Source organism: Pseudochaenichthys georgianus, chromosome 1 (genome assembly GCF_902827115.2).
Source record: "Pseudochaenichthys georgianus chromosome 1, fPseGeo1.2, whole genome shotgun sequence".
NCBI classification, from domain to species: domain Eukaryota; kingdom Metazoa; phylum Chordata; class Actinopteri; order Perciformes; family Channichthyidae; genus Pseudochaenichthys; species Pseudochaenichthys georgianus.
Window position 1 is genome coordinate 34,043,929 of NC_047503.1, and position 26,826 is coordinate 34,070,754.

The following is a 26,826-nucleotide window of genomic DNA, read 5'->3' on the forward strand; positions in this document are numbered from 1 at the left end:
TTAAAAAACAATTTGAAGGAAAATGTCAGCTCTTATGTGTGGCAGGAGAACTATTAAACATCTACTTGGGGATGGGAGATGTGAAGAGCTACCGCTTGCAGCCAGTTCCCATCTCCAGTATTAGCATGGTAGGCATACTTCTCAGTGTGATCCTCAGGAGAGCACAAGAAAACACACATATGGGGAGTTTGATGTGCTTTGGGCATGGTGTATGATATGAACTGAATTTAACACAACATTTTAAGATACTGGATGGTACTGGTTCCTATCACACAGTCACAGCCGGTTTTTCTTAGTGGAATTATGTATTTTTAACACAACCGTGTCCATGCATTGGAGGATAAATATCCTTCCTTTAAAGCTTTCTTCTGCTGTCTTTTGTTTGGGCGGTGATTAAGAGCTGCACTCACTGCCAGGTTTACATTAGCAACAAATATTACGTGATGTGCTTTTCTGTGTAACATTTTCCTTTCCCAAGATGTTGAGGGGAGCTACATATATTTGCCACCGAACAAGAAAAGTTATATTGCAGAAAAACAGAATACTGTCTGCCTTTCATTCTTAAATCAAACAAGGAGGTGGAGTACATTATAATAAACCCATTGGAGGGTCTGCGTGGGAGAAATGTGACTGCCAGTAAGTAGTGCACTCAGGTAAAAATGTGTGCACCTGGCACTTCACCATCAACAGTATTCATCCAGCTTTTTCTTAAAAACCTGAAAATGTCAAAAACGTCACCATCAGGAGGTTCCAGCATGACAGACTTATCCAACTGAGTTTGTGAATATAAAAAGAGATGAGCACAAATTTGGCAGACATGGATCGATTTGAGGCTATGTTTGGGTCACTATTTTGGACTTACTTTAAATACTAGTGCAGAATGTTCAAAGCCTATTCACACAATGCATGTTTATTTAACAAATCACATTTGCCTAAACTGCAGCTTATGCTTTATATTTTAAATAAACAAAGCACTTCCTGAAACCAACAGGCTTCATGGATTATTATCTATTTTTCATAAATGAATAATCCAGCTTTGTTTTACTATGACATGACAAGAACACTGTTTTATGAAAGGGAATTAAAGATGAAAGTCTTTCTTTTGTGCATTTGAACAGTTACACACACGCCCCCCTGTAGCGGGGTGCTTTTAAAAGCAGTAATGTAGGAAGAACAAAAGTAGAGCAGTTACAGCCTATTACGTCATTTGCTTAAATTAGTTCTTGTGCGCTGATGTCTATGTGCATCTATGTGTGTGTGAAGGTATTGTTGAAGGTGATAATGGGCTAGGGGGGGCAAGTGAGCATGCCAAGGTGGGATTGTGTATGTGTGTGTGTGTGTGTTGTATAAACCTTATAGCCAAGTATAATTCCATTCTTCTGTGCCTGAGGGAGAGGAGACCATTTGAGCAGGATCCTGGTGGAGCTCACTGCCTCTGTCGTCACATTCACCGGGGATCCAGAGGGAACTAGAGCACACACACACACACACACACACACACACACACACACACACACACACACACACACACACACACACACACACACACACACACACACACACACACACACACACACACACACACACCACACACACACACACACACACACACACACACACACACACACACACACACACACACACACACACACACACACACACACACACACACACACCTAGATTACCAACAGTGGACTATTATGCCACACTGACGAAGTAAGAAACATTATGTTCTGTCATTTTAAGAACACCTGAAAAAAAAGACATTCTTTATCTATATATGTTCTTGTTCTTTGTCACAAAGGACTCAAATTGTATGCTGAGCTGATGAATATGTCTTTAAACCTTCTTTATGTGCTTTTTCAGAGCAGACGGAAACATTCCTTTAGTAATTAGATTATTAAAAATGAATCAATGCAAAGAAGCCTTTGTTTAAGGCCCAGCCCCCAGATCCCAGCCGACAGGGGGGGTGCTATGAACGATGCAGGGATTGGTTTTTGAGAGCAATTGAGGGGCTGTCGCAAGCAATCCCGAAACAATTAATAGTTTGGATAGTTGTAATTGCTTATTGCTGCTGGACAGCACGTAACTGAGAAAGAGAAAGACAGAGAGGGAGTGATTGTTTGTGTGTGTGTGTGTGTGTAAGGTAGAAAAAAACAAAAACAAAACTCACTTTTATGGTCCATGAACTCAATCACTTGAAAGTCACGATTGATTGGATGACAGAATGTATTTATATTTTCTCTTAATTATAATATTGATATTGTGTAGTGTGTTTTTTGCCCATATGATATCAACTGGGACTTATTCCTTTAAACAAATCCTCATATGCAGAGCCATAACCTGCTAATGTCCCTGTGAGCTGGTTGCAAAGGCATACTCTAACAGGGTTCTCTTACACACAGCAAAGTACAACGTCACTATGAACCAATCTTTGATTTTATCTCAATTCTTTCCCCCTCCCTCTCTTTGTCAATCTTCCCCTCACTGAAATATAGGGAAAGTATAAACAGCAGAGAGAGGTGGCAGGATGAGGGGAGACTCAGGGAGGGAATGGGCACTTTAATCCTCACCCATCTTCTACGCTGGTAATACGATATTGGATAGATCTGTTGGGTTTCTGGGAACAGGAAACAGGAGTGAATGAGGTCTGTGTTCTCACCAGATTCTGCAGTGAGTGCAGCGACAGTGTGGCTCCATGGTCCGGATCCTATGGAGTTGTAGGCTTGTATCTGAACCTGGTACTGAGTGAAGGGATTGAGGCCCTCTACGGTGGTCTCACTGGTACCCCCTTCTCTCTCCACGTCCTCTGTCCTGTCCTCCCCCTGGCCGTCAGTCCTCCACACACGCAGCCGGTATCCCACGGTCTCGGGACTGCTATTGAACTCGGTCTCTGGAAGAGGCTGGAGGGCAAACAAAGTGAAAGTGGAGAGTTAAAAGATTAAAGAGAGTTAGGGTTAGCAGTCTGATTTGCATTTCAGGGGAGAGCAGTTCGATCCCACCCCCTGCAGTCAACATGTCGAAATGTCCTTGGGCAAGGTACAGTACTGAACCCCAAATTGCTCCCGTAGGGATGTCTACAATAATTAAGTGTATGGGGCATTCTACCGAATTAGTACAAAGTACGGTCCCACAACAAGAAAAACTATTTAACAAAACAATTAAGTATTCAGACATAGATATTTACTAAGAATATGTTATGGTTTATTTAAACACAAGGCATTACATGATATAGTGATAAGCTTAATATATACAAAACATAATTTATAGGGTACTTTCTATTGGGAAGTAGCTGTCCCCAACCCTGACATCTACATTTAAATTTCTGTAAATAACACTTAAAATTTTTTTTTTTATTTTGTTGAATGGTGTATATAGAAGATCTTTATGATTACATTCAAACAGAAGTTGGAATATTTAGATTTATTGTGGGTTTAATTTTTTAACAAAAAAACTATACTCAAAAAATCATGTCCCCAGTTTTCATGTCACTACCGAAACACAAGGGGTTTTAGTCCAATGGCTGAGCCTGGTTTTTAGCCACACCCCTGTATTTTTGACTAGGCAGTGACACTGCATCCCTGTCCCTCATGGCTGAATGGCAAGTAGCTATATCCCATACTTTTGATATAAATCTGTTCCAAAATATGAAAATCGGCATGTAACCTTAAGAATATTATTAAGAACATATTATCTTCAATTAAGTACACTTTTTCGGGGTTTTATGCAAAGTGTTAGGTTTTTATGTATGTAAACCTCTTCAAAGACGTGTATTCTAGCCATGTACTTTCTAGCATTCTTTAGTTATGCTCAATTTTAGCTAAAATCGTCACTACCGAAACAGTCACTACCGAAACATATGGTTATGTTTCGGTAATTGACATGATCGTTTCGGCAGTGACAAAATGGAATGGTAAGCAGGTAAATCCCATGGTTTTTAAATAAATGTGTTTTAAAGTCTGAAAATCAGTGAGTTACTTTAAAGGTCTCTTTTTTTAGGCATATATTATAGGTCTCAGATATATAAAAAACATGTCTATGAAGTGTTTTGCTCAAAATACCAAACAGATCATAAATTATAGCCTCATCCCCCTCTATTTCAGCCTGTTACTAAAGTGCTGATTCTGGGTCAGTAGCTTCAAACATTCACACTTCAACACAAGGCATGTTATGAGTTAAGATTAAGCAATAAGGTTGAGGGAACATGATACAACCTTGAGAGCAAAATACTGTGGTCACTACCGAAACACTGGATGTTTTGTAAACAATTAAGTATATTGACTTATCAACTAAAATCATATGATACCGATTGGTTTAATGTATGTTCAATTTCAACAATCATCAACTCTGGAATCAATATGATCAGTATTATGCATTTTACAAAGAAAGTTTGCATTATGAATTGTATAAATTGAACTTTGATTAAAAATTAAATTGCATTGATTTAATTGTGAAAACCCTCAAGAAATATTTGTTAAAATACTATTTAGAGAAGGGAAGGTAAAACAATCTTAACAGGTTGATATAATACTTTTTTACTACAGTGTATGTACTATGTTTCGGTAGTGACCATTTTTGGTAGAGGAAGAACATTCCAATACAGTCTGAAAATACGATATGAAAATGTACGGTTCTTTTACTAGATATGTGTAATTTAGATATGTTACAACATATATTTGGACAAAGTTTTGGGAAAAAACCATTTCCAACCTGACTTTTCACCAATTCGGTAGAATGGCCCGTACACATGTCGCTTTGGATAAAAGCATCAGTTGAATAAGATGGAATGTAATATCTAATTTATTTGTTCATGGAAGTCATTCCTGAAGATTATATCACCATAATGGAGGACTAAAGGAAATTCTGCCTCAGTTATATTTTACAAACACTTAAAAGAAGATGAACCTTTATTAACCCCCCTAGGGGGAAATTCAGTTTTTGCAGATAAAAGGGTAGTTGGATATGTTCTTGTAAAACATCTGAGTTGAGTGTATCACTATGAAGCAACTTTAAAGGGGTGTACCAAAGTTAAGTTTTTAGAGTTAAGTTTACAAACTCATATTAGCTGCTTAAAGATATGGCAATTGTCATGATTATTTTCAAGAGAGATGTCTTATATTGTGCTCCTTGTTCTACAATGGCTTAATAAATAATAAATCTAATCTAATTTCCTGTCACCCTGCCTCCTTCTCTTGTCCATACTTTCCTATCATGTGCTTATGCATTAGGGCTGCAACAAACGACTAATTTGATAATCGATTAATCTATCGATTAATGAAACGATTAATCGACTATTCAGACTATTACTGTATGCCTTGCACAATTTCTCAAACGCTCTTATTTAGCCATCAACTTTTATATGTAGCTTGAGGTTGTTTTAGGCATGTGGAAACAATGAAGACAATAACAATAAAGATAAATACTTGATTCAAAAATACATATACTATTAAATTAACTAAACACATTTTGAACAAAATTAACATTGCTTTTTATTTAAATTAAATACAATTTCACATCAAAATCGTATTAAATAATCTGATGACAGAATTGTAAACAGAATAGCTGAAACTTAAAAAAATAAAATAACTCGGTTACCTCTGTTTGTCTTTTTGCATATTAGAAGCTAGTTGGCGACACTATGACTGCGATATAATGTTTTTGTAGCAATAATACATGACATATATTTTTTAAATGTCTCCAGTACCGATAAAAAGACCAATAACGTTGGAGCTTAACGGCGCGTAAAACACACGTGATGACGTCACTAACGAATCGACGACTGAATTAGTTGGCAACTAATTTGGTAATCGATTTTAATCGATTAAGTCGATTAGTTGTTGCACCCCTAGTCATAGGCTCATCATCAGTGTTCAGAAGTTTCGTTTGTTCACAGCAGGTTTTTCCATACACGTTTTAAGCAAACATTTTATCTGCTGTGCTGTGCTGCGGATAAGGATGTGGAACACTTTAAATACCCCAGTGATTTAGCTCAGCTTAGCATTTAGGAGCCATAATACAGAATGTCACATTAGCTATATTACCCTTAATATGCAGTTTAGAATAATAGCCTTAGCTAAAACCATTGTGATAGTTCCATTACAGCAGAGAATCTAGCATAGCTCAGGCTGAGCGCAAACATGTAGGTAAAATCCCATTAGCATTCTGCACAGGTAGCTCATAGCGCCTCAGTGTCTGTGTCTGATTTGACAGGCTCTTTTTCTCATTCCAACTCTTAAATGGAAAATACTCTGCTCTCCATTTATGTTATAATAGAAGATGGGATGGGGGAGTAAAAGAGAGAGGGAGGGAAAGAGAGAGGGGCAAAGAGCAAGGAAAAGGAGCGCAAAAGAAAAGACAGTAAGGAGAAAATTACATTGCAGTTTGTGCTGCTAGCAGTCAGAGCGCTGAATGGAAAATGTGACAGATTAGCATTAGCACTGATAACAAGGAGAAACACTGATTATAGGCTGTCAGCCACTCAACCTGTTCAGCCCTGCTGCTGGTGAGTGCACATGCACCTGCATATGTACACATGCACTGATATACAAAAGATGGGCATTCACACATATATGAAGAGCAAAGAAACACAAAGGAAATATCCAGCAGTCAAATTAGCATTATTTGAATGATTATAAAAAGGTAGAGAGAGAATAAAGTGCTTTCAGGGGAAAGTGTGTATCTGCTCTTGTGTGTGCTTCAGTACCTTCCAGTTGAAGCGCAGACTGGTCTGTGTGGCAGACAGCAGGGTGAGGTTAGATGGGTGTGAGTCAGGGGCATCTTGGAGGGTCTGAATCAGCCTGGAGGGGGCACTTATGTTACTGGAGCCGACAATGTTCGCCTGCCGCATCCTGAACCTGGAGAACGGAGAGCTGGAGGTTAAAGGGGCATTCCACGGAATCTACACAGCAAGTTCAGTTCATTTGTCATTTGTAGTACTACTCAGCCTGAGAAAATGGTTGTATGATGTCTACTGCTGCACCCAAGGGTGTGCTCCAAAGTTTGAACAAATGATTGATGATGAATTATCTTGGGGACTTTTTGACTCCTATATGTCAAATTGTTGATAATAGAGATGATATTGAGCTGCCTTTTGGGTGAAATAGGATAGGAGTATGCAATATTTATTTGGTGAAGTACGGTATCATGTACGTCTCCAGTTGGACATTGGGGTTAGGTTCTTTTTTAAAGGTGAGCAGTGTAATATTTTTGATTACCCTGCGTTACTGTAGAAGCAGTAACTTTATTCACAGTTTCAAGAGTTTTTTGCTCAATATCACAGAACGACAACACAACCAGACGTCACAGTACTAGTACAATAAAATAAAAATATTGATTAAATTATGTTAGTAAGGGCGTTTGTGACATGTGTTATTTATTTCTGAAAAGACCACTGGCATTTCATAAGATGTCTGAGGATGCCAAACCTTCAGTCAGAAAAGGACACACACACACACACACACACACACACACACACACACACACACACACACACACACACACACACACACACACACACACACACACACACACACACACACACACACACACACACACACACACACCACACACACACACACACACACACACACACACACACACACACACACACACACACACACACACACACACCAAGGCAGAACCAAGTGTCTTTTTTTGCATACATTTAAAGCTTCTATTGAGGTTTTCGAATGAAGCTCCAATCTCTGTGGTCATTTTTCTATGACGTCATCATCCTAAAATATATTTTTTTAAATCCACAAACTAAATTCTTAATTTGAGTACATGATTCATTGGATTGAATGAGTACGTTTTTTTTAAACTTTAATATAACTTAACGGCCCGTCCACACAGCGGCATGCGTTGAAGCTTCCAACGCTTCTGCCCATTCACTTTGAATGGGGTGACGTCACTTTTAGCCGAACTGCATTTTGGGAAGCGACGTGGAGCGTTGCTGGCGTTGCTGGCTTCAAAAGTTGAGCAATGTTCAACTTTTGACGCCTCGACGGAGGCGTCAGCCAATGAAATCCCGTTTATGCAAATCTGCCAGTACAAGCACTAGCCAATCAAACCGCGTGTATGCTGGAAGAGACTACGCAGGTCATTACCTCATATTCCAAAAAATGGAGGGAAAATTCATTATAGCGGTAGTGAATCACCCGGTGCTGTATGATCAGTCTCTGTTCATCTACCGGGATACAAACCAGAGGAGCGAGGCATGGAGGGAGGTGGCAGAGACAGTGGATGAAACTGGTAGGTTTTCGCCTGTTTGGGGATTTTATATCCAGTTTACTTCGTTTTAACATTGCTTTTGCTTTGTATGTCGGGGGCGGGAGATTCATGTGATTGGTTGTTGGTCGCGTTGCTCGCAAAAAATCCCCAAGCTTCAGATACGCCCAGCTTCAAGTGTCAACGCACGCTGCTGTGTGGACGCTCCGTAAGAGTGAGCTTCCCTTTTTGTGCAACCAACAGTAGGGCAAGACGTTTTTTGGTTGTAATGAAATAGATGCAGCCATTTGGTTTGATTTATATTAACATCCTAATGCTCTGGAGTTATTGGAAATGTTTGGATCACATGACTTGGAAACAATCTTTCACCACTGGAACCGGGAGTAAAAGCATATTCAAATGGTACCGTAGAAATACAATGTTAATGGCACAGGTACACATTTGAAGCTTCTTCCTGTTTGGTAAAACCACAAGGGAGTGTGTGTGTGTTAAAATGTGTGGGTGTTCAGAGTGCGTGACAGAGACTACATCTATGAGTTCTGGTCCCTGTATAGGGAGATTGAGAGCACGGCGTAAAGAGGATCTTAAGGCGGGGGTTTGAAACACAGACAAGTGCATCACTTCATCTAATGTCCCAATGGTGTCGCCTGTGACAACATAATCCCTGTGAGTGTACAACATGTGCACACACACACATTGCGATCCCATTACAGATGAAGGCAGCAATACAGAGAGCAAGAGGCAGAGAGAGACTGAAACATACAGAAAATAAATTGATTGATTTTTTAAAAAAAAGGGGAGAGAAGAGGAGGAAGTGTTACTGCTGTTCAGTGACGATAGATCACGTTTATAAACTTCAGGCTCCCCACGGCCCTTGAGCAGGGATTAAAGTCTCTCCTCTCTCTTCCTTTCCCTTGTCTCTTCTCCCCTTTAATGCTCTCCGCTGCCCTTCCCACCTTCTCATCCCCTTTCTTTTCCCCTGCCCTCATCCTTCCCTCTAGCAGCTAGAGTCTAGCTGGTTGCAGGAGGGTAATAAGGATCTGCATGCAGCAGCTGTGAAGGTGCTGACAAACAGAAAAGTCTCAGATGGAACTGCCTCTCCGTGTGTCTGTGTGATTTATCTAACTTCACCTGAGTCTTGCAATACTGCAGAAACTGGCGGAGAGTGAGATGTGTGTGAGTGAGTTTGTGCGGGTGTGTTTGCAAGTGGAAGCATTTGACTGTGTCCTTGTACTTGTGTGTTTGTTGCTAACCTGTACTTGGTGAATGGAGAGAGGTTGGGAATCTCCACACTGTCCGCATCAGGCTGGTTGTCTTTCTGGTAGACAACAGTCCATATGTCCTCCTTTCTATCGTCCTTAACAACCTGTTCAAAAAGGATATTGTCTGTTATAAGAAAAGGTGGTGCAGTAATGATGTATTTTTGCAGGCTGCCCGAAATGTAAGAAAAAAAAAGGTCCCGCACCAAAAAAACGTCTTGATATTGTTAATTATGCTTTTTAAGTCACGTGACTTTTAACCATATATAGAAGCTTCGGACATTAAGGAGAGAGAAAATACTGTATGTCGTATTACAAAGGTGAACATTTGTTAAGCATGTGTTAACCACAGCTCTTATTTCAGGCATCTGACCACAAACACGTGTGAATACTGTTGGACTTCGAAATCAGGGGGTAGCAAGTTCGAGTCCCACTGCTGTCAGCATCAAGACACTTCACCCCAAATTGTTCCTGTGGGGATTGTCCACAGTACTGAATGTATGTAAGTTGCTTTGGATAAAAGCGTCTAACAAATGACATGTAATGAATACCATTGACTTTGAGAAAAAAGGGAACTGGAAGTGGTAAAATGCTAACTAATTTACCCGTTTAAGGACTTAACATTTCCAGCCAAGTTTTACAAAAAGTGCAGAAACACTAACAAGGACACACGCACCTGGCCTTCTACGATCCATTGTGATATGCCAGTCTTGCCATCAGATCCAGGGCGAAACCGGAGTGTTGCTGTGCGAGGGCTGATGTTGGAGATGACTAAGTGAGATGGGGAACCAGGAAGCTCTGCAGATAGAAAACAACAGAATACTGCTTTATTCAAAGCTACATTAAGATTCAACTTATTGTCATTACGTAGTACAGGCACTATGTAACGAAACGTTTTCTCTGCATTTGACCCATCCTAGTGTTAGGAGCAGTGGGCTGTCATTATGAACGGTGCCCTGGGAGCAGTGTAGGGAACGGTGCCTTGCTCAGGGACACCTCGGTAGCACTTGGTCTTTCCGGGACTTGAACTGGTGACCTTCCAGTTGCCAAGCCAAGTCCCTATGGACTTCGCCACCACCACCACCACCAGCAAAGAACAAATAACTACATATAATTGTGCTATCATGCAGCTAGTACTTGCAGGTTACTTTTCTCCATATGCATTAAGTATTTCATGTATTCTTACAGGTAAGTACAATACCATTTTTGGACAAAAACCAGCAGGATTTAGCACTTATAATACTGTAATTTGTGATGTGTGAATACTTCACTGCTGGTGCTGCTGCAGCGAGGTGCTATTAGCATTCAATTTGAAATACAAATGTTTTGTTCAAGCAGAGAAGGACTGCAGCATCACAGCATGGCACACTCTTTCAAACGGACCAATCAAAAGCAATGAAGAACAGAAATAATGTTTTATAACGACAGTTCAATGTAGGGATACAAATAGGTACATTGCCAAAACTCATACAAATAAAACTGCAACATGGCTCATCATCAGTAAAACACCTGCAATACAAATTGATAACCTGATGAGAAAAGTCCTGTTGCCATTAATGACTCAAATATAAAGGCTTTAATTTAGAATTAGCCAAGAAAATGCTTCCAGTCTTTTTTAAAAATGTCTATGGGACCTTGCTTGGCCATGAAAAGGAAAATAAGAGATTTGTTACACAGAGGAAAAATGTTAATTTTACTTAAGCACGGCCACTTATGCCACAGCTGAATAGGTCAACAATACAATACAGAGAGATACATCTGAACACCAGTGGAGGCGAGACGTGAATTAAATGCACAGTTCACTAAAATACATCTAAGGCTGTAAATGTTTGAGTATGCAGCAGGGCTCATACATGTGGGTTCATTATTCCTATTCCAACATTGTTCCATCTCCGTGGCAATAGTGAGTGAAAGCTAGGAAACGTGCAAAGTGGCTGACCAGCGGTGGCAGCCTAAATGACACAACCACTCTGGAGAGAAAAGAGAAGCTAAAAACATGTGAGCGTTTGGCTTAGAAACCCCCTCAATCCAGAATGTTTTGTCCATTTCAAGGTGCATCTACAGTATAAGTATAAAAACATGTCCACACAAAGCTGAAAAAATACTATTTTTTATCTTCCAGTTCCCATCCTCCCACAAAGAAATGTTATTAAAATGCAGAAAACATCAACTTATTTCTTTTTTTCGTGATGATAACTTCAGGTAAGATAATTACGACAGCGGCTCTTCTTCCTCCGCAGGCTGAGGAGGTTCAATATGGACTCCAGGATACTCTGCAACTTCTACAGGTGCACCATAGAGGGGATCCTGACTGGCTGCATCACGGCCTGGTACGGCAGCTGCACCGACCTCAACCGTAAGGCTTTACAGAGGGTGGGGAAAACTGCACAGAACATCACCAGGACGGGGCTGCCATCCATGGAGGACCTTTACTCCCAGCGGCTCAGGAAGAAATCCCTCAGGATTATAAAAGACCCCATTACCCCAGCCTCAAACAGTTCTGTCTGCTGCCGTCTGGCAGGCGTTACCGCAGCATCCGGACTAAAACCACCAGACTCACACAGGCAATAAGACTGTGAAACACCTGAACTGTTGAAGCTAAATCTGTTAAACACCTGAACAGTTGAAATAACATCCCTAATATTCATCTGGCTGCTACTTAAAAATGATTGAAAAATGATTGATCTATTTACCTATATATCATATTTCAATAACTTGGATATAGGCTCTTATTGCACCATTTCACATTTTAAACTATTTTTCTTTTTGTATTTACTATTTACTTGCACTCTTTTTTTCTTTTTTCTGTTTATCTGTGTTTTGTGTTGCTCTGTTGGAGAAGCCTGTGACACAAGATTTATTTCCCCACGGTGGTGAGTTTTTCTTTTATTGTAAACTGGAATAAATCAAAGTAGAATAATAATACGATTTGTATGCACACTTCAACCAGAACTAAATATTCCAATAAAAGCTTTACAACTCCACCTTTCAAATGCCACACACAATTTACAGCTGGCTCTGAATGGACTTCCTCCCTGACTGCATCGGTCAGGCAGGCAGCACGTTGGACGACTGAGTGTGGGCTTGAATCCTGTTTTTCTTTTTAAATGATGTCCAAACAAATGAAAAACATGACTGCTAGTTTCTGTTAATGAGATTTGCATAATCAAGCATCATCACACTCCACTTTGCTCTAAATTGTCTCACTCATCACAAGCCGAGCACTTCAGACCCTCTCTCCAGCCACTCCTCTCCACTGTGTTGGTTGACACTTTGTATCCCTTCATGTTGTAAGTGCGGCTGTAATCCATCCCGCTGCAGCATCACAAGCATCACATTTGCTGAACATGGCAGAATAAAGATGTAAAGCCAGTGTTTTCAATCAAAGGCCGTTTGCTGTAACATGCCACAACACTGGAGGCATCAGATAGATTATATAGAATCTTTGATTTCTTTACATAACATGACTCAGTTATTATGGAAACCATTGAATATGTATTCCGGATAGAAAGAGGAACATGTGAGCAACAAACGACAAATGATAGCTTTCAGCCACTATTGCTCTGAAAGTGCATGCAGCAAACTTGTAAAGGGTTATAATGTGGACATGTTGACATCAGCTGCCTTGCTCAGATGAATGACAAAACTCTCTCTCCATGAATTCATGAATAAATAAACAAGGCAAGAATCTATGCTGGGTGGATCTCTCTCTTTCTCTCTCTCTGCTCTTTCTTTAGTTCTTTTTCCTAATATCCAGTCCTCCGTCTTTCCTTCAGTCTTTTGCTTTCATGAATTAATGAATAACTTCAGAATCTAAGAAATGTCTGTATCCATCTTGCTTTCACTTTTTCTGCTTTTATTCATAAATTAGTAATCAGAAAATGTTAGGACAAAAATTCAGCTGTACGAGCAAAGTTGTTCTTTCCTTTTCCTCCTCTTCCTCTCAGTCAATTTCTGAGGGACTAGGTTCTTGTGTTCTTCGGATATGCGTTTTCCTCTGTTCTTTCCTTGTTGTGTTTCTCTATCTACTCTTCTTCTTCAGCCGTGCTCTTGCCCTTTCTCTCCCATCTCCGCATTCACTCCACATTGCCATTTGCAGTTAATCAGTACTAATAATGATCGTAACTTGGCTTAAGTCCAATCGTGCAAACTCATCATGAACACAAGCATGGCGTGCACATGGAATACACACATTAAACCACACACCAACACGCTCTCAGATAAGCTGTACATGACTAACTTAGATGTGACTGTGCATGTGAAAGTGTGTGTTGCTTGTGTGGGTGATGATTCATGGATGCACAATAACAGCCACTTATCAGCCTGAGGAAAGACAATGGCATCGAGCGAGATAATAACTCGTATTTACTCTGCTACACGAACACAAGAGAGAATCTGAGGGAGTGTTTATTGTACCTGGTGGGACTCCAGTGGAGATGGTGGAGGGTGTGACCACACCACGTCCTGCGGCAGTGAGCGCGGCCACCTGCAGTGTGTACAGTGTGGTGGAGGTGAGGCCAGTCAGCTGGTGCTGCAGGGTGGAGTTTGAGAGTGTACGTTCCACCCGACCCGACTCTACGCCTGGCACTTCCCACCACAACACGTAGCCTGCAGGGTGTAGAGCACACACTGGGTTAATAAAGGTGAACATAGACATGAGCGGACATGTGTGCACACAAACACATGCACACGCACACACAGTATAATGAGAGGTTCAGAGCCAAAAAGGAGGAAGAGAGGGAGGGAGGGGTTACTACAGAGTATGTCTGTCCATACGCATTTTCACAGTCATGCATCACACTCCACCACCTTCAATTACGTGTGTGTGTGTGTGTGTGTGTGTGTGTGTGTGTGTGTGTGTGTGTGTGTGTGCATGTGTGTGTCTGTGTGTGTGTGTGTGTGTGTGTGTGTGTGTGTGTGTGTGTGTGTGTGTGTGTGTGTGTGTGTGTGTGTGTGTGTGTGTGTGTGTGTGTGTGTGTGTGTGGGATGCCACTTGTAGGTAAAGCCCTGAAGAGGGTGAATGGTCCCTCATCTGTCTCTGCGCTCACCTGGAGCTGGACGAAAGCAGGTTGAGGAGAAAAGAGTAAATGTGGAAGGTGACCTCCATTAAATAACTGTTTACCCCCCCCCCCCCCCCCCCCCTTACACACAATGTGTAAGCAGCAGTCTGTAAAGCCATTGCATCCTGATGCTGTTACACTGTGATCTTGTTGTGTAGGTGCCTGATGAATGTCCGGCATGGTCGACAGCACACACATACATACGTACATAATGTATGCATACAGACACACACACAACATGTAGTGGAATCGCATAATTCACAGCACCATTCTTTGAACAGAGCTGTGGACGAGCTGAGGCCAAAAAGATTTTGGGAGAAAAGTGCCTTAAACTCTGTGATGCGCCACACAAACAACCACCCTGGGTGTTGGGATGAGCGCATGTTGGAGATAATGTGAGAAGACAAGCTGCAGAGAGAAGGGATTAGCTGATGATGAATCAGTTGTACACACACACACACACACACACACACACACACACACACACACACACACACACACACACACACACACACAGTGTCGGAGACAAGGGGTTTTATTTAGACATTAAATAAAAGACTAAGTGAAGATTTCTGAAGAAAATATAAAAGTTTTAGGCTTCCTTGCTCACTGCTGCCTCAAGGGGATGCTTGCCACTTTTTCAGTTCAATTTGTTATTCTACGACACACTGTTTTGGTCCACCTGTGAAGAATCCTTTTTAATTGGAAACGCTGGGCACATAATGTTTTATCATTGTGCATTTTACTTTCTGGCAAAAACATACTACCTTAATTTAAGCTCATCTTACCACAGCTGTTAGTGGGACTGAAAAGAACGTCTTAAAATTAAAGTTTCTTGATTATAGAAGAAAGATGGAGGTGGTGGAGGAATGCATGAGTGAAAATGCTTTTACCGGTGATGATGCCGTTCTTATCTTCAGGCTCTGCCCAGCTGACTCTGAGAGACGTGTCCAGGATTGCAGTGAAGCTCAGGTGACGAACAGGTCCAGGTGCTGGAAAAAACATACATCAGATTTAATGAGTAATGTTTTAATGAAATCAGTAGTACGGTGTTAGGAAATCATGCCATCCACACGAAGCACACAAACCCATTGTATATGCAGCCCATTACTTTCTGCCCTTCAACTCCACACACCACCTCCTAATCACGTCAGCATTGACCACCACACACACACATGCAGTCAGGTGCAAGCATGCCTGTCATTTCTCATTTCATGTAGTGCTCTCTAACCACTCTCCCTGCAGAGCGATTAAGCTATTCATCTGAGACATTCAATAACACACACACACACACACACACACACACACACACACACACACACACACACACACACACACACACACACACACACACACACACACACACACACACACACACACACACACACACACACACACACACACACACACACACACACACACACACACACACACACACACACACACACACACACACACACACACACACATGCAAAAAGCTATCATCAAGCAAGAATTACACCCACCGTTAACCCTGAAACCCGCCCAGCACCCAATCAATACCAGTCCATGGCGCTGTTGAGAGTGTGTGTGTGTGTGTGTGTGTGTGTGTGTGTGTGTGTGTGTGTGTGTGTGTGTGTCTTCTAATATCCCTTTCCCACTCGATAATTGCTGGTTGGTAATAATTGCTTGTCGGTCTGGCTATAGGCTATTGTGTTTATTTGATGGTGCGACTGTGTGCATGTGTACTTGCAACAGAGAGTGGCAGCTATTGTGTTTATCCATGGAACAGTAGGCTATAAATACCAGTATGTCTGGAAACATAGAAATGATTTCCCTTTAAAAAGAGACAGTCGGAAAAAAAAAAGGGGGGGCAGCTAAGAACAAAAAGATTAAAAAGTAGACTAAAGAAAGTATGAGCCTGAGAGAAAACATTGTGTTCACAGCTGTGACTCACACTGATAGAAAACAGCTGGACTGAACGCAGAGCAAATCAAAACACTTTCATTATTATTCACAGGAGAGGCTGATGGCGTTCTTTTTGTTCTGGCTTTATTCACATTGAAGCATGAGTGGGTGTTTGTGTGTGTGTGTGTGTGTGTGTGTGTGTGTGTGTGTGTGTGTGTGTGTGTGTGTGTGTGTGTGTGTGTGTGTGTGTGTGTGTGTGTGGTCTAGCATTACTATACTTGTGGGGACCTAAATCTGTTTACATAGTCACGTGTGGGGACTGGCTTCCCTTATGGGGACAAATTGGAAGTCCCCATGAGGGCAATCATTAATTTTAGGGTGAAGACTTGGTTAGGTTTAGGATTAGGGTAAGGGTAAGGGTTAGGGTTAGGCATGTGTTGGTTATGGTTAAGGTTAGGATAAGTCTCCAGGAAATGCATGTAAGTCAATGTAATGTCCCCTGAAGTGATGTATACATGGTATGTGTGTGTGTGTGTGTGTGTGTGTGTGTGTGTGTGTGTGTGTGTGTGTGTGTGTGTGTGTGTGTGTGTGTGTGTGTGTGTGTGTGTGTGTGTGTACTCACTGTCCTCGTGTGTCTGCAGCAGAATGGGGGAGCTTCTGGGGCCGTCTCCAGGTGTTGTGAAGCAGAGGGTGGAGCCAAAGTACCAGTTGAATTTCTTCAGTCCGCTGACCAATCCCGTGTGGCGAGAACCGGGGTAGTCCGGGGTGATAGTTACCACGATAACCTCCTCTGGAGACTTCTCTGGCCACACCAGCAGCTGTGTCGAGTGAGAGAGATGGTTAGTGGAGATGTCTAGGTCAGTAGCTGCAGTAGCTCAGTCTGTAGTGACTTGTCTTGGGTCGCTGGTTCAAGTCCCAATAAGATGTGTCCTTGAGCAATGCACCAAATCCACAACTGCTCTATGGCGCCATAAAACATGACAGTTTGCTCTGACACCGCTCCATAAAGAAGATGCATGTGTTTGAGCATGTGTGTATTCAGACCTCATGTGTATAGGTCCTGTGCATGTGTGTACTTGTACTGTCTATGTTCATACTAACAGACCACAGAAAGTGTCTGCTTCTTCTTAAATAATCCATCACAGTTATGAGTTTGTTGCACAGTATATATTGCAGCTATCAGCTACATTGATTCATCGTTTATTTTTTGGAATAGTCTTTCCAACACTTGGTGGAGTTTGTGTGCAGCGAGGCGAACATTTGGAAGTGATAGGATGAACACACAGTTAATGACCATAATATTATTATACTTAAAAGTCTTGCAAGCTACATAATTTGTGCGTATTTAGTTCACATGTCTAAACTAATGTTTCACACAGTGACTTTAAGTTGCAATAGTCAGTCATTTATTTTGTCATTATTTTAATCAAGCAGTATTAGCTTGAGGCTACCAGGTCCAAACATTGTTATTCAGGCTGCGTTTCTGAGACAAAACTTCGAGTTCGAGTTATGTTATTGTGAATCTTCTTATGAATCAGGCTGATTCCCATGGGTTTATGTCATTAAAGTTTAAAATTGCCCAATGCTATTTACACATTTTCAAAATGGCAAAACAATAGTCATGTTTCATTTCCGCTAAAAGCTTTCTGCGCTCCAAATATATTAAAATGTAAGCATTTATTTACGTATGAATTTAGCACTTTACATAACTTCCTGCCAAGAGGCCATTATCAGTCATAACAGCATCTGAAGTTTGATTATTAGTATGACTAAAGGCCTAATGAAAAGTGAATTTGCCTGTATTGTGAGCCTTGATTCATATTCAGAACCACACTAGTTTGGTTTGCATTATTGCTTTATACACAAAAACAACAGGGAAAAGCACACATTTACATATTCATAATGAGAGATAAGCCATGGGCAAAACTGTGATGTGGCACAATATTTATAGTTCCTAGTTAGACATTAACTGGCTAAGATGTGAAGTTTTCATCAGAATAATGCAGTGCAATGGGTTAGAGGTAAGCAAAAGAGCTGTTTATACAAAAGCTGCATTTAATTAGAGAATTTAACATGTCTTTTTAATAGCAGACTGTTGGTTAGACATTCACTAGCAGTGCGTTGCCGTCGGGATGCAAAGCAAAGCCTATGTTTGTTTCTGAAAACGCTGACCTGTATGCACATTGTCTGAATACTGTGTGTTCCCAATGCTTTGCACCACCACCATCCAATCTGTTGTCTTACATCTTCACTGTGTTGTCAGCTACAGTGCATCCGGAACGTATTCATACCCCTTAACTTTTTTCTCATTTTGTTATGTTACAGCCTTATTTCAAAATGGATTAAATTATTTATTTTTCTCAACATTCCCCATAATGATACATAGAAAACGTTGTTAAAGAATTTTTTCGCAAATGTATTAAAAATAATAAAATTAAATATCACATGTACATAAGTATTCACACCCTTTGCTTTGACACTGAAAATTGAGCTCAAGTGCCTCCCGTTTCCACTGATCATCCTTGAGATGTTTCTATAACTTGACTGGAGTCCACCTGTAGTAAATTCAATTGATTGGACATGACTTGGAAAGGAACACACCTGTCTCCATGAGGTCCGACAGTTGACAGTGCATATCAGAGCACAAACTAAGTCATGAGGTCCAAGGAATTGTCTGTAGACCTCAGAGCAGGATCAAGGCACAGATATGGGGAAGGGTACAGAAAAATGTCTGTAGCATTGAACGTCCCAACGAGCACAGTGGTTTCCATCATTTGCAAATGGAAGATGTTTGAAACCACCAGGGCTTTTCCTAGAGCTGGAAACCAAACCAAAATCCAAACCAAACTGAGCAATGGGAGAGAAGGGCCTTAGTCAGAGAGGTGACCAAGAACCCGATGGTCATCTGTGCATCACTCCACCAATCAGGCCTTTATGGTAGAGTGGCCAGAAGGAAGCCACTCCTCAGTAAAAGGCACATGAAAGCCCACATGGAGCACCTAGAGGACTCTCAGACCATGATAAAACAAATAGTTTGGTCTGATGAAACCAAATTTGGCCTGAATGCCAAGCATCATGTCTGTCTGGAGCAGGGGTAGCCAACACGTTGCCCGCGGGCACTTAGTCGCCCGCAGGGGCAACGTGAGTCGCCCGCCGGGCATGTTCTAAGAATAGCTCGCCAAGCAAATCCAAAATGTATAAAATACACAAAACAAAAAAGTAAATGTAATTAAAAGAATCTACCCTATGCATAAACGAAACCTAAATCATAGCGAACTCTATCTACTTACTACAAATCTATAACACCCCTCCCCCCACCCCCACAATGAATATCGACCAATCACGTTCTTGCTTGATTTGCCAAAAACCAATGTGGCACCTCCCCGCTGATTTTCCTTCTGGCAGAATCTACACTACACATCAGCCCCATTGAACAGCCTATCATGCCAGCCTATACAACACATGAGGGGCAGAGTTTTACTCTGTGTGTTGTAACTTATATATTTATTGCACTTGACGCACACACACGCATGGCGTAATTTCCACTGGGGACATATCCCCCGCACTTTTCGAAATCACCTTTGTGTCCCCACTTTACAAATATGTTTATTATTTTTTTTTAACGCAAGCCGTCATCGCCACGGAGGAGCACACAGCCTTTGTGAGCGAGCGAGACAGAGAGAGAGAGAGAGTGAGCGAGCTAGGGAGGGAGAGAGAGAGACGGAGAGAGAGACGGAGAGAAAGAGAGCTAGGGAGAGCTCACCTTTATCTATTTAATATAGATAAAGTAAGAAATAATTCCAATGTGTACTATAGGACAGTAAAAAAAATCAGTTTAAAAGGGGAGTGGTTAGTAAAATATGCATAAAGAAAAAGAAAGAATGCTAATAGGTAACATAAGATAAGAATAAACAAGTTTAAATGATTTGTTATTGGTTGTGATCATATTCTAAAGATGTTTGAATTATTGAAAATACAGTTCCTCTTTCATGTGAGTGTTGAGAGCTGTATCCATGAATTCATGTTGTGCTCAAATTGCACCAGATTGATGCATTTCACTTCAACATTTAAAAGAAAATCTTCCATGCATGCTCATGAGGCGGTGAGGACCCCCCTAGAGGAGGTGAGATCCACCCCCAAATAAAAAAGGTTACATTAATTAAATTGCAAACATTTTCTTTTAGTAAACACTGCAAACGGGTCCCACAGACCCAAACAGCACACAAAAGTTAAAGGTCAGCATATAATAATGTTAAAATGTGCTAAATATATACACTGCAAAAAACAAAAAAAGAGGAGTAAAAGTAGCCCTCGACTTGTTTTATTTTTTGAAAGTAGCCCTCACCCTAAAAAAGGTTGGTGACCCCTGGCCTGGAGGAAACCAGTCACCGCTCATCACCTGGCCAACACCACCCCTACAGTGAAGCATGGTGGTGGCAGCATCATGCTGTGGGGATGTTTTTCAGCAGCAGGAACTGGGAGACCAGTCAGGATCAAGGGAAAGATGAATGCAGCAATGTACAGGGAGATCCTTGATGAAAACCTGCTCCAGAGAGCTCTGGACCTCGGACTGGGGCGAAGGTTCACCTTTAAACAGGACAATGACCCGAAGCACACAGCCAAGATAACAAAGGAGTGGCGTGGTGTGAATGTTCTTGAGTGCCTCAGCCAGAGCCCAGACTTGAACCGGATTGAATATCTCTGGAGAGATCTGAAAATGGCTGTGTGCACCGACGCTCCCCATCCAAGCTGATGGAGCTTGAGACAATCTGCAAAGAATAATGGGAAAAACTGCCCAAAGAGAGGTGTGCCAAGCTTGTAGCATCATACTGAAGAAGACTTAAAGCTGTTATTGCTGCCAAAGGTGCTTCAACAACGTATTGAGTAAAGGGTGTGAATACTTATGTTTATGTGATATTTGAGTGTTTTATTTTTTATTCATTTGCAAAAATTATTCAAAAACTTTTTTCACTTTCTCATTATGGGATATTGTGTGTAGAATGTTGAGAAAATAAATAAATTTAATCCAAATTGAAATAAGGCTGTAACATACAAACATGTGGAAAAAGTGAAGGGGTATGAATACTTTCTGGACTCATGTATGTCCTCTTTCATCTGGTCTGATTCTCTGCACAGTAAATGATGTAACAGAATAGTAACAGTAACAGGCTTGTTTCTGTATGCAGTGTTACTGATGGCATACAGAGTGTGACCCACACTCATTTTCTCCACACTGTCCTTGTACGGCATGAATTCCTATTATCACAACGGCAGCGATGTGCGAAAACTTGTACGTGAGGTCAATCTTCACTTTGATGAATAATACAAAAAACTTGATGAGATTCAGTTGTCCTTACTGAACAGGACAATCTTCTGCTGCATCGTAAACTAAGACAGCGATATATCAAAACATAGTTAAAGTTCATTTAATAAGCTTTGTGCAGTATTTCCTATATACAACACATTATTACGTATAATCACGTTGACAGGAAGGAGGCCAAACAATGTGGTGGGTAACCTTTGGTCCAGACTATTAACCATGAGCTTTTGAAACATCATCATGCCCTTCATCTCATCCTCACCTTCAGACAGGCGCCTCTCATAAAGCAAAGTGTTCAGGACTCCCACGCTTCTCAAAATACCAAACCACAACCAACAAAACAATGCAACAATCATACGTTCATAAGTCCTATACAGTAGTTTCAAATGAAGTCCAAATCTCCAAAACTTGAAGTTAATATATATGCCCATAAATAGTCTTCTTAGGGGGAAAAACAGAAGCATTAGGATCCCATATCTATATTGCATGGATGTAGTTATAGCTATTAACCGTATACAATGTCAGTTTTGTCTTTACATTTTTCTAGGATCTTTTTTTATACACTCTGTAATGGTTTTAACAATTTATGCCATTTGGCTCTTAAGGCGCACGGCAGGCAAAAACATCGTTTCTCAAGTACTGGTCAATTTTGAGATTTTGTGCTATTTTGATTCTATAACATGTTTTCTTTCAGGCTTTTGGAAGGAAAACGTACAAAATACACATTTAAGTGTTTATTTTACTATAGCTTGTCTATTTGCGTCTGTAGATTTCTCCTAAATTCACCAAAAGTTAGCATTCTAACGTAACATAAAGTACCGCGACCGCTGTGTGCAGCATGTCAACAGAGATATCGCTGGAAAGCTGTGTCTCTCCTGCACAATCTCATCGGATCCAAATATGGTCATTTCCTTTGTATCAGCAACCAAGCATAAAGGGGTCTTAAACCAAGAAACGAAATCTCATTGGCTGGTGTCAATTTCTAACAACGTGATTCGTTCAGATGCGTCACGTGGTGTGCTAAAACACTTCATGGTTAGCTTTCCGCTAGAAATTGAAATCTCAAAATGGCAAAAGAACGTTCACAGAGAAGACGACAACAATTGTCACTTGCACGAAGCAAGGTTATACCAAAAACAAATGACCCCGAACATGAAATACCTTCACAGAGTGCGTCGATGCGCAAGCTATCATCCAAAGAACAGGAGGGTTTAGCTAGCGCCTCACTGCAATCTTTAAAGGTCGTTTTCTCAAAATGAGTTCTCCTACTCTGAGTTCGACATTTCCACTTCAGTAGCACTTACATACACCAAACCTTCCAGTTATATTCCTATCAATATTATGAAGGGTTTTACAGAAGGGTTTGTTTATATATCATTCATAGCCTGAATTATACAACATTGTATACCTAAAAACATGGCGAAAATGGATATTTTAGGGCTGTTGACAGTATTTTCTGATTTATGGAGTGATACAAAAAGATATCCAATATCCCTTCTATAAAAGCCTTAGATACTAATATGACTACAAAATGAAACAAGAATTTTGAACCTGGCTTTATCCAAAGTTCAGATTTCGATTCCTGAAATGTGTTAAAATATGTGTATATTTAATGAGATAATGGATAATTTAAACATGCTCTTTCAGAAAACTTGTAATACAAAAAAAAATTGAAAATGCATTTCCTGCAGAAAATGCGTGCGAATGCTGTAAACTGTGAACATTTATGGCTGAATTTAGCTGAAAATGCAGAAAAAGCTGAATATGTTATTAGCTGAATGGTAGCTGCTTTTAGCTAAACAAATGCAGAAAAAGCTTAATATTTCAAAGAAAAGGTTTAAAAAAAGGTATAAACAACCACATGTATAGCCTTGATGTCCTGAAATAGCTGAATAATGTAATAGTTGAATGGGTTCTGCAGCTGAAAATAGGCTGAAGGAGTTAAATATCAGATGTAAGTAGTAGTGAATGAATTTGTATTAAGATGAGAAAAGAAAGTAAAAAGGCTTGGGAAACTTTTGATCTAACTTGATGATCTGTCGCCATGGCAACGACATTTGATGACACCCCATACTACGCTTAGATGCATTGATGGCTGCATCGTTATCAAACCTGTGAAGTTCTGGGCTGTTTGGAGTATTTTCACTGAAGCTATGAGAAAACCGTGTTTCAAGGCGAGCATTGTGTTGCCATGGCAACGACATTTGAAGAAATCTCAAAACTGTCCCGAAGATGTCTTCACAGCTGGACTGTTGAAGCCTGCTGCATGTCAGTTGGAGTGATGACATCTCGTGTTCCATAACACAGGTGTTTATAGTTGAGCTAACGAGCTCTGTAGAGATCACAGGTTTCCATTGTTCTGAATGAGAGATAAACCTCTAACATGTGAACGTTTTGTGGAAGAACCGTAACAGATATCTGTGAAATTTCAAAACGTGAAGCATGTCAAGGAAGTTGAGTATCTGAAGTGTAATTTTTGTGTAGTTTCGGGTTAATAATGTGGCTTTTTTGGCAGTTTAACTAAAGGTGTGCGGCTGCTACCGTGAGGAAATATCTGCCTGAAATTACAATGGGCTTCAATGAAGGAATGTTGAACGTTTTTGTCACTTCATGCCCTCAAGAGGCATTTTGTTTAATATTTTTTCTTATTTATTTTTTATTTTTCAACCTAGGAGAGGTTTTCCTACGTTTTCCATGAAAAGATATGTCTGAGGAGTGTAGGGTTTGGGAATTATGGCAAGTTTAAAATATTTTGGGGGGAGAATTTCAGGCACTGCTGCACTCTGTTTTGAAATCAAAGCTGCTCCATCCACTCTAATGTTAAAATCTGAAAAAGGCCTCTCGACCAAGCTCCAAACTAAATTCAATATCTCAAAACGTTTAAAAGATATCAAAACTCTTTTATACAAGTTTTATAGCTGAAGGTATTGTGATCATTTGAAAGTTTGAATGAAGTGTCTAGCTGAAATTATGTGGAAGGAGAAGCATTTGGCGCAAAAATGTTAAAAAAAAGAGTTTAAAAAGCTGAATATTTAAAAAAGTATGAAATATTTTGAAAAAGTTGAAGGTTTCCCATCGATTCCTGAACAGGCTGAATAGTTTAATATTTGAATGGTTTCTGTAGCTGAAAATAAGCTGAAGTTATGGAGTGCCAAAGTATTGGCTGAAATAAGGGGAAGAATTAAGATTTGAAGAACTATAGTGGAATGCTTACAGCATTCCACTATAGTTCTTCAAATCTTTATTCAGCATTCGCATTTAGCATTCGCACTAATACAGATTTGAAGTACTATAGTGGAATGCTGTAAACAGCATTCACACTAATTAACTGGAGACATTTCTAGCTGATACCTTTAAGTTAAAAAAATTACCCTATTCACCTGGGGTGTCTTGCCTTAATTAATTTTATATGCCATTTGTCTTTTTAATATCCTGATTCATGTTATGTATTGTATGTATTTAATTCATCATCGCCACATTTGTTCTATAGTATTTCTGCACTGGTAAAAAAAGTATCTGGACTACAGGTTCAGTTAGCTCATAATATATTCCCAGTTTCTTTTTAAAGATAGCTGCAGATTTTATTGCTCCACCTCTTACTACTCTTTTCAACCTTTCCCTCAGCACAAATGCAATTCCAAAAGTATGGAAGTCAGCTTATGTCTTGCCTTTGCTAAAAGGAGGGGAAGCAACTATTTTAAATAACTATAAGCCAATCTCTAAATTGTCAGTTCTGGCTAAGGTGCTCGAACGCCTAGTGAGTGAACAAGTAAAGGAGTTTTTATGTAAAAATGATATCCTGTCTAAACATTAGTCAGGCTTCAGAAAGCAGCACAGCACCATCACTGCCACGATGAAAGTGGTGAATGACATTACGACTATTTTAGATAATAAGCAGAGTTGTGCAGCTCTATTTATTGACATTTCCAAAGCGTTTGATACCGTCGATCATCGCATCTTAAAGCAGAGGCTACTCAGTATTGGTATATCCAGCCTTGCAGTGGGGTGGTTTGTGAACTACCTCTCTGAAAGGTCCCAATGTGTTCACTTTGATGGGCTCACTTCTGAGTGGTTGAACATTGCTAATGTTGTTCCTCAAGGTTCTGTTTTTGGTCCACTTTTATTCTCCATATATATGAACAGCTTAGGTGAAAAATGTGGATGAAGCTACTTTACATTTTTATGCGGATGATACCGTGGGAGTAGTGTGGCGCAGTCGAATAGTGCGCTGGTGTTCGGAATAGGGGGTCACAGGTTCAAACCCCACTAGTGTTAATTTAGTCAGCTATTTTTTTATTTAGTTTTAGTCTTAGGTTGCGTTCCAATAGTCCATTTAGCTTAGGAACCTTCCTAACCAAGTGAAATGACCCGGAAGTCCCTCAGTGGCAGCCATGATAAGTGCCGTTCCAATTCTCCAAATGAAAGGAAAGGAGGTTTCAAACTTCCTTTATAACTTCCTTTAGCTTAGGAACCACTGGACCTCCCTAACCGAAAGGAGAGGAGAAAATGCTGCCCCACAATGCATTGCAGCCGCAGCATTTGCCGTCACTCAACAGTCGGCCGTTCACGGAAACAACCGATTATGACCGAGAAATTATATCATGGAAGTTACGGTGCTTATTAAGCATTTTAAAACATAGGTGGTAAGTTGCCAAAGTGCTTTTTTCTGAACGTTCATCAGTATTATAATCAAAAAGAGAAATATGAACGTTAGTTTTTACTGAAATTATCAAATAAAGTCAACATCTCACAGTCTTTACTGAGCTGAGTGATAGATGTTAAGGACTAACGTTTATAATAAATACAGTATTTATGTTAAGATATTTTCATACAATCATACGTATTGGGATCATTGGTATTAATGTGGACCGGAGGGAGAGGGTGACGAGCATAAGTTTCACTTTACTTTTTTATTTCAATTCCAACTTTGGTCATGAAGAATATGTTTCTCTGTTGTCCACGTTCATAAAGCATAACACAACAGCATCAGAGCACGGTGCAGAGTCTCTAGATGAGTTTACAGTAGTACGTGGTTCTTATTGAACATCCATGTTGTAGTCCGCTGTATAGAAAA

The 26,826-nt window shown here is 40.3% G+C and overlaps 1 protein-coding gene across 2 annotated transcripts in view; it reads right to left on the reverse strand.

Moving 5' to 3' along the window:
* sdk1b (sidekick cell adhesion molecule 1b) overlaps positions 1–26,826 on the reverse strand; it is a 281,269-nt gene that overhangs the window by 44,622 nt on the left and 209,821 nt on the right. For both annotated transcript variants that reach the window (XM_034084739.1, XM_034084730.1), the window contains 8 exons: positions 17,055–17,250; positions 15,439–15,537; positions 13,902–14,093; positions 10,162–10,283; positions 9,480–9,592; positions 6,704–6,854; positions 2,663–2,903; positions 1,353–1,468 (listed from right to left, as the gene is read on the reverse strand). In XM_034084739.1, the coding sequence (XP_033940630.1) occupies positions 1,353–1,468; positions 2,663–2,903; positions 6,704–6,854; positions 9,480–9,592; positions 10,162–10,283; positions 13,902–14,093; positions 15,439–15,537; positions 17,055–17,250 (1,230 nt within the window). The remainder of the gene's footprint in view (positions 1–1,352; positions 1,469–2,662; positions 2,904–6,703; positions 6,855–9,479; positions 9,593–10,161; positions 10,284–13,901; positions 14,094–15,438; positions 15,538–17,054; positions 17,251–26,826) is intronic.